General features: G+C 38.9%; 1 protein-coding gene across 4 annotated transcripts in view; it reads right to left on the reverse strand.

The window, feature by feature from the left end:
• The window catches only part of pcsk5b (proprotein convertase subtilisin/kexin type 5b), a 305,406-nt gene that overhangs the window by 119,849 nt on the left and 172,428 nt on the right, over nucleotides 1–13,129 (reverse strand). For all 4 annotated transcript variants that reach the window (XM_061902184.1, XM_061902182.1, XM_061902180.1 and 1 more), the window contains exons 12-15: nucleotides 7,631–7,819; nucleotides 4,628–4,764; nucleotides 4,370–4,495; nucleotides 2,517–2,619 (exon numbers count right to left, since the gene is read on the reverse strand). In XM_061902184.1, coding sequence (XP_061758168.1) covers nucleotides 2,517–2,619; nucleotides 4,370–4,495; nucleotides 4,628–4,764; nucleotides 7,631–7,819 — 555 coding nt within the window. The remainder of the gene's footprint in view (nucleotides 1–2,516; nucleotides 2,620–4,369; nucleotides 4,496–4,627; nucleotides 4,765–7,630; nucleotides 7,820–13,129) is intronic.

The raw sequence follows: 13,129 nt of genomic DNA on the forward strand, positions 1-13,129 counted from the left end.
CACACATCCACAGGCACACATCATTCAAAGACTCACAACCATTTTTTTGAAGAAAGCACGCAAGAGAAGCATACATTAGGATTAACATGAAATCTTCTTTCAAATATCTATTCTTGGTGTTGGATTTTATCAAATAAATTTCCCCCAAAAACGCGATTTATACTCTAGTGCGACGTATATATGTTTTTGTTCTTCTTTATAATGCATTTTCGCCCGGTGCGATGTATACTCCGGAGCGATATATAATCCGAAAAATACGGTACTCACATTTAAAGCTACAGTAACGAATAATCCGAATTATTTTTTTAGCTTTGGAAAAATAATCTGAAAAAAAAAAAAGACTACTCGTGTTATATCAAATGTTCAATGTATACATTCCAGTCAAAGCTTTTCATCCTGCTCTGTGGCCTAGTTGTTAGAGTGTCCGCCCCGAGATCGGTCGGTCGTGAGTTCAAACCCTCGTCCGAGTCATATCAAAGACTATAAAAATGGGACCCATTACCTCCCTGCTTGACAATCAGAATCAATGGTTGGAATTGGGATTAAGAAAATCACCAAAAATGATTCCCGAGTGCAGCACCCGCTCCCCTCACATCCCAGGGGGTGATCAAGGGTAATGGGTCAAATGCAAAGAATTATTTCACAACACCTAGTGTGTGTGTGACAGTCATGGGTACTTTAATTTAGGGCTGGCCTTTTAATATCTCAATATTTTTAGGCCATATCACAATATACATCTCAATATTTTTGCCTTAGCTTTGATTGAACACTTGATGCATATAATCACAGCAGTATGATGATTCTATGTGTCGACATTAAAACATTCTTCTTCATCCTGTATTAATTAATATATGCTCATTTGAAACTTTCATGCAGAGAGGGAAATCCCAACTAAGTCAATTAACCAAAAGTGTATTTATCAAACAATTATTAAGCAGTGGCACACAAATTCATGTCATTTCCAAACAGAAAGTGCAAGATTGTCAGCGACATTTTAAAACAGGCTACTAGAGCACTTTTGTGCATGATGTCACTAAGATGACATATCAAAACAACACTAAATTAAAGTGCACTTTTTGTACAAAACACCACTACAAGAATTTAAAACAAATAAAGTGCACTTTTGTGCATGATGTCACACAAGATATTTCAATAACTGTCAAATAAAAATGAGCCGCATAATAGGGAATCAAAAAGTGTTTGTCCTTTGCTATGTGGTAGGTTTCTGTGGACGTTATCTCCTTTTGTTGTTGACTATTTTTTTCATACGGTGTAGATCTGGAAATGTTTGCCTCGGCATTTTGATGGTGTGGCACCGAATGGAGATGTTAACATGCGGAGTAAGCAGTCTTCATTCTCTAGCACAGGGGTGGGGAACCTATGGCTCTAGAGCCAGATGTGACTCTTTTGATGACTGCAACTGGCTCTCAGATAAATCTTAGCAGAAATGGCTTAACACGGTAAGTAATGAATACTTCCGCCGGTAATCACAGTGTCAAAAATAATGTTCAAAATATAAAACATTCTCATTCTCACCTGTTCAAAAAGTCGCATTAAAGGTAAGAATGATTTTATTTATTGTTGGTTAGCTTCAGAATAACAATGTTATTGAAACGAATAAGAAACTTATTATACTCTAGAAATGTTGGTCTTACTTAAAAATGCACGCATTTAGTTGTATTCAGTGTTAAAAAATATATAATATGGCTCTCACGGAAATACTTTTTAAAATATTTGGCTTGTATGGCTCTCTCAGCCAAAAAGGTTCCCGACCCCTGCTCTAGCAGGTGACTTTTCAAATGATGCTACATATTAGCAGAAATGCTACTTTTTGTAGAAACGCTTTTGCGCCACACTTGACAAATTACGGTTGTCTGTTCGACATATTCCCACTTAAAGCCAAACCACCGACAGACGATGGACCACCTGCCGTTTTTCTTGGGAATTTATTCTTCCTTCATTTGTTACCAGATTTGCACCTTCTTTTTCTCATATTACCACTAGCGTCACAGTTAATGTTACCCATGCTGCTAACTCTCTGCTCCGCGAGGGCGTATATGTATGTGACGTATGTAAGAAGGTGCGCTTGTTTTATGTCTCTGTGAGAAGGAGAGACAAGAAAGAGTGGGAAGAGCCTGTAGTGTAATGCCAGCAGCTAAAAGCAACTGCGGGAGAACGTATACTCGAATATCACGATATAGTCATTTTCTCCATTATATATATATATATATATATATATATATATATATATATATATATATATATATATATATATATATATATTTATCGATATATCGCCCAGCCCTACTTTAACTTAACTTTAACTTACACACAAACGACCTGGTCAATACAATATGCTGCTAAGTTCAAAAACAACGACAGGAAAATTCAACAATTTACATTTTTGATTTACAAATGATTTTTTTGCAAGCAGAGGCCTTAAAACATTTGTCTTGTTTAGCCATGATGCATGAAGAGTGTTTCTATACAGTATGAATGTTATCGAACGGTCATACCTGGTGTTGTTCTTGAACTTGAGGAAGAAGTGCAGGCAGTCTATGCAGTGGTGTGGGCCAGGGCCTTCACAGCCGTTCTCATTGCATTCAGAATCACATGGACCTGCAGACAACAAGTGCAACCAATTAAATGTCACGAATCTTGCTGCACATAAAAGAAGAAAAACAATGCCGCACTGACGCAAATGACGAAAAGGAAAAAAAACCTTGAACATAGTCATGAAAGATGTCAGTGGACAGTCACAGTACAATGTCAGTGCTGTGAGCACCAAGGGATTTAACTCTGCACAGGTTTTTACATTTGTCTTGGGCTTTTTGTGGGTCTTTACAAACACTATTTCCAAAAGAAGGAGACGCCTAAAAAATGCTTAACAGGTCAACGACGATTAACATTTTTTTTATACATTGCAAAAATTCTGTGTTCACAAACAAGAAAATAAAAATACAAAAATGAGGGGTATTTTACTTGAACTAAGCAAAATTATCTGCCAATAAAACAAGTAAATTTGGGTTGTCAAGACTTTCCAAAACAAGTAAAGTTAGCTAACCTCAATGAACCCCAAAAAACCTCAAAATAAGTATATTCTCACTAATAAGTGCACTTTTCTTGGTAGAAAAAAAAAATAGACCTTTTTTGTCAGTATGTTAAAAAATATTCTTAAAGTAAATGCTAGCGCCATTATCTTGACATAATGATATGCGCTCGACATTACATTTCTTGAAACCAGCAAACCTATACTAAAAACTAGTTGATTTTTGTTGATGGAAAGGCAACAAGGCAACCGCTTGTTACTCTCGGGGTCTCCTAGCCGCTCAGGCAAATCATATGGTCTAAAAAGGCATTTTCCCATCCATAGAATGACATCATCACGCCAAGTGCGTGCTCTTTTTAATTGTAATTTTGAAGAATTTTTTAGAATGTGCATGAACTATTTCTGTTCAAAATTGTTTGAAATGTCCAAATGTTTAAATATTAATTGTCAGTTTACTGTACTGTGCCAACATATATAAAATAAGAGTATATATTTTCTATTGTTTCATTGAAAATAAAACAGCAAAGTCCATTTAGCTATTATCTGTTTAATTATGAGACACAATTGTGTCAAAGTCATGATTTGTTTTTTACATGCTTGAAATAAGAAATTATTACTTTGAAAAAGCAGTTTCATACTTGTGAGTGTTGATGATACACCTTTTCAACAGTTGATATTCTAGTTTCAAGCATGTTTCACTCAATACAGGTCATCAAATCTCAGCAAGCAAGCTGTAATATCTTACTGCAGAGGCCACTACAGTGTATATGTTTCTTTTACTTTTTATTTATAGCTGTATGTAGAAGTGGATGGTTGCATCAGCTCTGCTCTTTTAATGTCTTTAATGACCTTTTTTTTGTTTGGTGTTTTCCTCTTACTCACATGCAAGAGGGATGTGTGCTATGGCTATGAGTTGTTTTTACCCTTGGCCTGAGTATGGACCCCATCTCCAGGGACCCAGGCTTAGACCAATTTTTTTTTCATCCCCCCATTGTGTCTCACCTTTTTTGTAAGGGGCGCCGGAAGTTGGCAGACCCGTCAGCGATCCTTTTCTGTCTCCCTGTAATGTTTGTCTGATCTTGAATGGGATTGTGCGTAAAATTTTAATTTCCCCTCAGGGATTATTAAAGTATTTCTGATAATGATGTAGATAACAGGGAAGTGTTTCAAACGGGAAAAAAAATCATAGTATGACCTCTTTAAGTGTTACGCATACAGTAAATAAAGGAAAGGATAAAACTCAATACTGGGTTTCATCACTGAGAAGACAACAGTGGAGGACATCTGCCATGCTTCTGTGGTTCTTCTTAGCACACCTACCGTTGTACTCCTCTTCCTCATCAATGGGTGTCAGCATGTCGGTGGAGCGAGGCTTATCGCTACGTAGAGACGAGTAAGGGTGCACAGAGGTTCCATAAAGCACCAAGGACCACTCTTTCAGCTTGCCTGAGAAAAAAAAACATAAGCAGGTTCTACGTTAACACTTATAAGTTAAACAGTTTCTACTGGTAAGAAAGATCATGTTCAGAACAACGTAGGATAAAAAGGATGTTCCCTTGTCTTGCAATGTTTTCATACCGGGTACTTTCTGGCTGCGGAGTTGAGAAGGTGAATCATAAATCTCCAGGACCCAGTCGCCTGCTGCTTTCTCTCCCCAGCTGTGGGTGGTCATAAACTCCCAGTTTTTGAAACCCTCCATGGAGTGATCAAACAACCTGAATGTTGACAACACACACAAATACACACACAAAGGCATTAAATTATAATCAGATTAAACTGCAGCAATGTACACGCTGTACTATCACTTCACAGCCGTACATGATTTGAAATTTTGCCTTGTGTGGGCAGTACTATTCATACTATTGAAGTCCCTTAATTCAAGTTTAAGATGGGACTTAAGCATTTAAAGTCAGTCCCATCTTAAAACTCATTTGTATACTCTAGGCCAGGGGTCGGCAACCCAAAATGTTGAAAGAGCCATATTGGACCAAAAATACAAAAACAAATCTGTCTGGAGCCGCAAAAAAATAATAGCCATATTACATACAGATAGTGTGTCATGAGATATAGATTGAATTAAGAGGACTTAAAGGAAACGAAATGAGATCAAATATAGCTACAAATAAGGCATAATGATGCAATATATACGTATGGTTAGCCTAAATAGCATGTTAGCATCGTTTAGCTTGCAGTCATGCAGTGACCAAATATGTCTGATTAGCACACTCCACATAAGTCAATAACATCAACAAAACTCACCTTTGTGCATTCATGCACAACGTTAAAAGTTTGGTGGAGAAAATGCGACAGAAAAAGAAGTGGCATAAAACACCTCCTCGAAAGTCGGAGAAAGTTAGACATGTAAACAAACTGCGGTGAGTTCAAGGACCGTCAAAAATAGTAGGACAAAACGGTGCTCGCCAAATACTCGAATCAGTGAATCATGTTTGATATAAACAGTTTGCTTTATAGCAAATAGGGAGGTTTGTGTCATGCTTGTCCTCCTACAGAAACCATATCAAAACAAAAAAGATGTTTTTTCCCCCTCATCTTTTTCCATTTTTCATACATTTTAGAAAAAGCTCCAGAGAGCCACGAGGGCAGCGCTAAAGAGCCGTGGGTTGCCGACCCCCGCTCAGGCCTTTAAATAGACCCCCCTTTTTAGACCAGTTGATCTGCCGTTACTTTTTTTTTCTGCGTTGCCCCCCTCTCACTTGTGGAGTGGGGGGCACAAGTCCGGTGGCCATGGATGAAGTGCTGGTTGTCGGGACCCGGGGGTGGACCACTTGCCTGTGCATCGGTTGGGGACATCTCTGCGCTGCTGACCTGTCTAGGCTCGGGATGGTCTCCTGCTGGCCCCACTATGGACTGGACTCTCACTATTATGTTAGATCCACTATGGACTGGACTCTCACACTATTATGTTAGATCCACTATTGACTGGACTCTCACTATTACGTTAGAATCACTATGGACTGGATTTTCAAAATATTATGTTGGATCCACTATGGACTGGACTCTCACTATTATGTTAGATCCACTATGGACTGGACTCTCACTATTAAGTTAGATCCACTATGGACTGGACTTTCCCAATATAATGCTGGACCCACTCGACGTCCATTGCATCGGTCTCCTCTAGGGGGTGGGGTCACCCACATCTGCGGTCCTCTCCAAGGTTTCTCATTGTCATCCCAGTGGGTTGAGTTTTTCCTTGCCCTGATGTGGGATCTGAGCCGAGGATGTCGTTGTGGCTTGTGCAGCCCTTTGAGACACTTATCATTTAGGGCTATATAAATAAACATTGATTGATTGATTGATTGACAATTGTTTTCTGTTGATAAATATTTTTTATACAAATCATTAATTGACATAGCTCTGAGGTGTGATACTTATTTTTTCAATATGAGATCAGAAGTAAACAAAACAATAAACAAAAAGAAGACAATGTCCGATTTGGTGTGATTTAGTACACTCATTGTTGTTAGTAAGTGTTGTTTATCCATCCATCCATTTTCTCCCTCTTGTCCCTTTTGTGGTGTGCTTGAGCCTATCTCAGCTACATTCTGGCGGAAGGCGGTGTACACCCTGGACAAGTCGCCACCTCATCGCAGGTTAATCTGACTAGTTTTTAGTATTTTGCTTATTTTATTTACCGTATTTTTCGGAGTATAAGTCGCTCCAGAGTATAAGTGGCACCTGCCGAAAATGCATAATAAAGAAGGAAAAAAACTGATATAAGTCGCACTGAAGTATAAGTCGCATTTTTGGGGGGAATTTATTTGATAAAATCCAACACCAAGAATAGACATTTGAAATGCAATTTAAAATAAATTAAGAATAGTGAACAACACGCTGAATAGGTGTACATTATATGACGCATTAATAACCAACGGAGAAGGTCCACCTTGCCTGGTATGTTAACGTAACTAATTATGGTAAGAGTCATTCAAATAACTATAACATATAGAACATGCTATATGTTTACCAAACAATCTGTCACTCCTAATCGATAAATCCCATTAAATCTTATACATCTAGTCTCTTAGGTGAATGATATAAATAATATTATTTGATATTTTACGGTAATGTGTTAATAATTTGACACATAAGTCCCTCCCGAGTATAAGTCGCACCCCCTGCCAAAATATGAAAAAAACTCTGTGACTTGTAGTCCGAAAAATACGGTACTTTACATTTTATTTAGTGTTTTCTTTTTATTGTGCTAAGCTAAAATACTAAAATAAAGTATGCTTGAACAAGCCAATTTTTTGGTTTTCTGCCTAGACATGGGTGGTACTCCTCATGTTTTGGCTAAAAAGATCACATTTATATTCCCAAATTATCAAATTTTGGCGAGTAGTGAGAGGTTGAGAAGTAGAGTCAAAAAAAAAAACAACATCAAACAGCAAGGCCAACAAGAGAGGAAAACAGGCAGCGGTTAAGTGATTAAAAATGGGGAAAAAAAGGAAAGAAAACTCACCAGAAAGGTGTCGAAAAGTGTCTAGAAAGACTCGTAACCGCTGGCCATGTTCTTCTTTAGTTAAATTAATATAACACTACAAAAGAGACGTTTTCTACCTTTTGGCGAGAAGCTGTGACTTGGTCCCCGAAGGCGAGGTCAGGTTGATTGACAGGTCCCCACGCCGCGGGTGAGTGATGGTGATGCGTACCACCACATGCTCCAGGTAGATAACATGGTGGTTGGGGTTGTCGGTGCAGCCTGTGGCCTTGTACACAGAACGTACCATGTGCTCCGGACGAATAGTTCTAAAAATGCAAAAAGGGGGAAACAACAGGAAAATATGCTTTTATTTGCACCAAACATGCTGATCATGACGGTACAGAACATCACCTGATTACACTTAGGAAATTGAGCAAGATTATAATGCTTTCCCATGCTTTTGTCCATAGTTTGATCACTTCCTGTGTTAAAAAGTGACCATTTTCTACATACCCCGTTTGGGAAATTGTGTTGGATGTAAATATAAATGGAATACAATGGTTTGCAAATCCTTTTCAACTCATATTCAGTTGAATATGCTACAAAGACAACATATTTGATGTTCAAACTGATAAACATTTTTTTTTTTGCAAATAATCATGAACTTTAGAATTTGATGCCAGCAACATGTGACAAAGTAGTTGTGAAAGGTGGCGATAAATACTGATAAAGTTGATGAATGCTCATCAAACACTTATTTGGAACATCCCACAGGTGTGCAGGCTAATTGGGAACAGGTGGGTGCCATGATTGGGTATAAAAACAGCTTCCCAAAAAATGCTCAGTCTTTAACAAGAAAGAATGGGGCGAGGTACATCCCTTTCTCCACAACTGCGTGAGCAAATAGTCAAACAGTTTAAGAACATCGTTTCTCAAAGTGCAATTGCAAGAAATTTAGGGATTTCAACATCTACGGTCCATAATATCATCAAAAGGTTCAGAGAATCTGGAAAAATCACTTCAGGTAAGCGGCATGGCCGGAAACCAACATTGAATGACCGTGACCTTCGATCCCTCAGACGGCACTGTATCAAAAACTGACATCAATCTCTAAAGGATATCACCACATGGGCTCAGGAACACTTCAGAAAACCACTGTCATTACAAACAGTTTGTCGCTACATCTGTAAGTGTAAGTTAAAGCTCTACTATGCAAAGCGAAAGCCATTTATCAACAACATCCACAAACGCCGCCGGCTTCTCTTGGCCCGAGATCATCTAAGATGGACTGATGCAAAGTAGAAAAGTGTTCTGTGATCTGACGAGTCCACATTTCAAATTTTTGGGGGAAATATTCGACATCGTGTAATCTGGACCAAAGGGGAAGCGAGCCATCCAGACTGTTATCAACGCAAAGTTCAAAAGCCAGCATCTGTGATGGTACTGGGGTGCATTAGTGCCCAAGGCATGGGTAACTTACACATCTGTGAAGGCACCATTAATGCTGAAAGGTACATACAGGTTTTGGAACAACATATGCTGCCATCTAAGTGCCGTCTTTTTCATGGACGCCCCTGCTTATTTCGGCAAGACAATGCCAAGCCACATTCAGCATTTGTTACAACAGCGTGGCTTTGTAAAAAAAAGAGTGCGGGTAATTTCCAGGCCCGCCTGCAGTCCAGACCTGTCTCTCATCGAAAATGTGTGGCGCATTATGAAGCGTAAAATACAACAGCGGAGACCCCGGACTGTTGAACGACTGAAGCGCTACATAAAACAAGAATGGGGAAGAATTCCACTTTCAAAGCTTCAACAATTAGTTTCCCCAGTTCCCAAATGTTTGAGCGTTGTTAAAAGAAAAGGTGATGTAACACAGTGGTGAACATGCCCTTTCCCAACTACTTTGGTACGTGTTGCAGCCATGAAATTCTAAGTTAAGAATTATTTGCAAAAAAAATTAAGTTTATGAGTTTGAACATCAAATATCTTGTCTTTGTAGTGCATTCAATTGAATATGGGTTGAAAAAGATTTGCAAATCATTGTATTCCGTTTATATTTACATCTAACACAATTTCCCAACTCATACGGAAACAGGGTTTGTAATAGGGAGAAAAAAAATAGATTATGTATATAAAGGGTTCAGAAACATATATGTTGAATACAAAGTGAATGATTAAATAGTACATAGAAAATACAATTTATCAAAATAATTAATGATAGGGTAAATAAAAACTGACATTACGATTAGAGATGTCTGATAATGGCTTTTTTGCTGATATCCGATATTGTCCAACTCTTAGGGACGGACGACGTGGCGCGGTTGGGAGAGTGACTGTGCCAGCAACCTGAGGGTTTCTGGTTCAATCCCCACCTTCTACCTTCTACCATCCTAATCACGACATTTCACCCTTGCTCCTGATGGGTCTTGTTTAGTGCCTTGCATGGCAGCTCCCGCCATCAGTGTGTGAATGTGTGTTTGAATGTGTGAATGTGGAAATAGTGTCAAAGCGCTTTGAGGTCCTTAAAAAGGTAAAAAAGCGCTATACAAGTATAACCCATTTACCATTTACCTAATTACCGATTCCGATATCAACCGATACTGATATATACAGTCGTGAAATTAACACGTTATTATGCCTAATTTTGTTGTGATGCCCCGCTGGATGCATTTAACAATGTAACCAGGATTTCCAAAATACATCAACTCAAGTTATGGAAAAAAATTACTTGCCATATTTATTATTGAAGTCACAAAGTGCATTATTTTTTTTAACATGCCTCAAAACAGCAGTTTGGAATTTGGGACATGCTCTCCCTGAGAGAGCAAGAGGAAGTTGCGGTTGGGGGGGGGGGGGGGGGGGGGTAGTGGGTAGCGGGGGGGCGGTCATGAAATTATGATAATGGTGTGCCAGGCCATACATACATTTTATATTCAATGCTTAAATCTCTGGAGTCTACATCAACTTTAGAACTATTCCCCATTTCAAAATGTTTTTTTTGTTTGTTTGTTTTCCGCCTTTTTTTGTCAAACAAAACTATGTTTTTTTAGGGCAAACACACAAAATAGGCAAAATCTTCCACCAAAAATTGTTTTCAAAGTGGAATATTTGATGTGACGTAATCGGGGTTGAGGTGGGCGGGTAGAGGGTAGCTGGGGGTGTATATTGTAGCGTCCCGAAAGAGTTAGGGCTGCAAGGGGTTTTGGGTATTTGCTCTGTTGTGTTTATGTTGCGTTACGGTGCGGATGTTCTCCCGAAATGTGTTTGTCCTTCTTGTTTGGTGTGGGTTCACAGTGTGGCGCATATTTGTAACAGTGTTAAAGTTGTTTATACGGCCACCCTAAGTGTGACCTATATGGCTGTTGACCAAGTATGCTTGCATTCACTTGTGTGTGTGAAAGCCGTAGATATTATGGGATTGGGCCGGCACGCAAAGGTAGTGCCTTTAAGGTTTATTGGCGCTCTGTTCTTCTCCCCTACGTTCAAGGAACCTAGGAACTTTCAATATTGGATTAGAATTTCCACAACTGACTGTAATTCTCTTCAATTGCACTATTTTAAAGTTAAAAAAATGTCATTATCAATAACTGTTTGCCCTATCTTGATTCCATTTTCATTTAACATAACTACAAACAAAGAGATCCTCTTCATCATAAATATTACAGATGTCCGATAATGGCTTTTTTGCCGATATTCCGATATTGTCCAACTCCTTTATTACCGATTCCTATATCAACCGATACCGATATATATTCAGTCGTGGAATTAACACATTATTATGCCTAATTTTGTTGTGATGCCCCGCTGGATGCATTAAACAATGTAACAAGGTTTTCCAAAATAAATCAACTCAAATTATGGAAAAAAAATGCCAACATGGCACTGCCATATTTATTATTGAAGTCACAAAGTGCATAATTTTTGTTAACATGCCTCAAAACAGCAGCTTGGAATTTGGGACATGCTCTCCCTGAGAGAGCATGAGGAGGATGAGGTTAGGGGATAGGGGGGGGTGTATATTGTAGCGTGCCGGAAGAGTTAGTGCTGCAATGGGTTCTGGGTATTTGTTCTGTTGTGTTTATGTTGTGTTACGGTGCGGATGTTCTCCCAAAATGTGTTTGTCATTCTTGTTTGGTGTGGGTTCACAGTGTGGCACATATTTATATCAGTGTTAAAGTTGTTTATACGGCCACCCTCAGTGTGACCTGTATGGCTGTTGACAAAGTATGCCTTGCATTCACTTTTGTGTGTGAAAAGCCGTACATATTATGTGATTGGACCGGCACGCAAATGCAGTGTCTTAAAGGCACGCCCCCAATATTGTCTGGGTGGAAATCGGGAGAAATTCAGGAGAATGGTTGCGCCGGGAGATTTTCGGGGAGGGGCACTGAAATACGGGAGTCTCCCGGGAAAATCGTGAGGGTTGGCAAGTATGACTGGGAGACGCAACTGCTCTGTACTTCTCCCTACGTCCGTATGTCACTCCGTACAGCGGTGTTTTAAAAAGTCATACATTTTATTTTTTGTAACAGATACTGATAATTTTCAATATTGCATATCAAAGCATTTATTGGTCTGCCGATATTATCGGACATCTCTAATTACCATAGTATAATGTCCAAGAACTGTAAAGGCAAAATATCAATAACCTATTAAATAATGACAAATGAAAAAAACAGTGCTTTATTTTTTCACACCTACATATTCTTCTGTTGAAATGAATTATTGATTACTTGTCAGATTTAATGTTGCTTTTTGTAGTACGGTGAAAATTGAGTTGTTGCATTAGTAAGAAATGTCACGTCATGTGACACCTTACGAGTCTGTGGTGCGTGCTTGCAGTAGATCTCAGAGGAGGTGCGGCTCAAAGTAATTGTTTCATCAATCATAATGCCAATCTACGCGCACCAGGTGCGGGCATCCATCAGCATCCTTGCACAAGCAACAGATGCATCAGAAATCAGGAAACAGAGCCCCCCCCCCAACAAAAAAAAAGCCCGCCGAAGCAGCAGACAGAGGCCGTCTGTTTGGCAGGCATCCACGCGCTTATGGAAAAGCTCTGATAATGAAGACCATCTTGTCTGGGAGAAGACTTATTATAAGTCGGTGCAGCAGCAACAGCTGAGGCAATTTAACATAGCTTCACAGAGCTGGTGAGTTACACTTTTTTTTAAGTGTCAGAATGGCTGGAAAAAGGGTAACTTATGCTCTGATATGCTTTACTGCAAAACCAAATTTTTTCTCTTTTAAATATATATATATATATATATATATATATATATATATATATATATATATTTTTTTTTTTTTTTTTTTTTTTTTTTAAGTTAAGCCAACACAGATGTTTATCATTTAGAGAAAAACTAATGCAGGCCATTCCAAGATGCTTAGACCAGTGTTTTTCCAACCACTGTGCCGCGGCACACTAGTGCAGTGGTTCTCAACCTTTTTTCAGTGATGTACCCCAAGTGAAAATTTGTTTTAATTCAAGTACCCTCTAATAAGAGCAAAGCATTTTTGGTTAAAAAAAGAGATAAAGAAGTAAAGGGTTGGAATGGGGTGTTAAATCACAACAAATGATTCCCGGGCGCGGCACCGCTGCTGCTCACTGCTCCCCTCAGCTTCCATGGGGTGAA

The sequence above is a fragment of the Nerophis ophidion genome, linkage group LG01 (genome assembly GCF_033978795.1).
Source record: "Nerophis ophidion isolate RoL-2023_Sa linkage group LG01, RoL_Noph_v1.0, whole genome shotgun sequence".
Taxonomy (NCBI): Eukaryota; Metazoa; Chordata; class Actinopteri; order Syngnathiformes; family Syngnathidae; genus Nerophis; species Nerophis ophidion.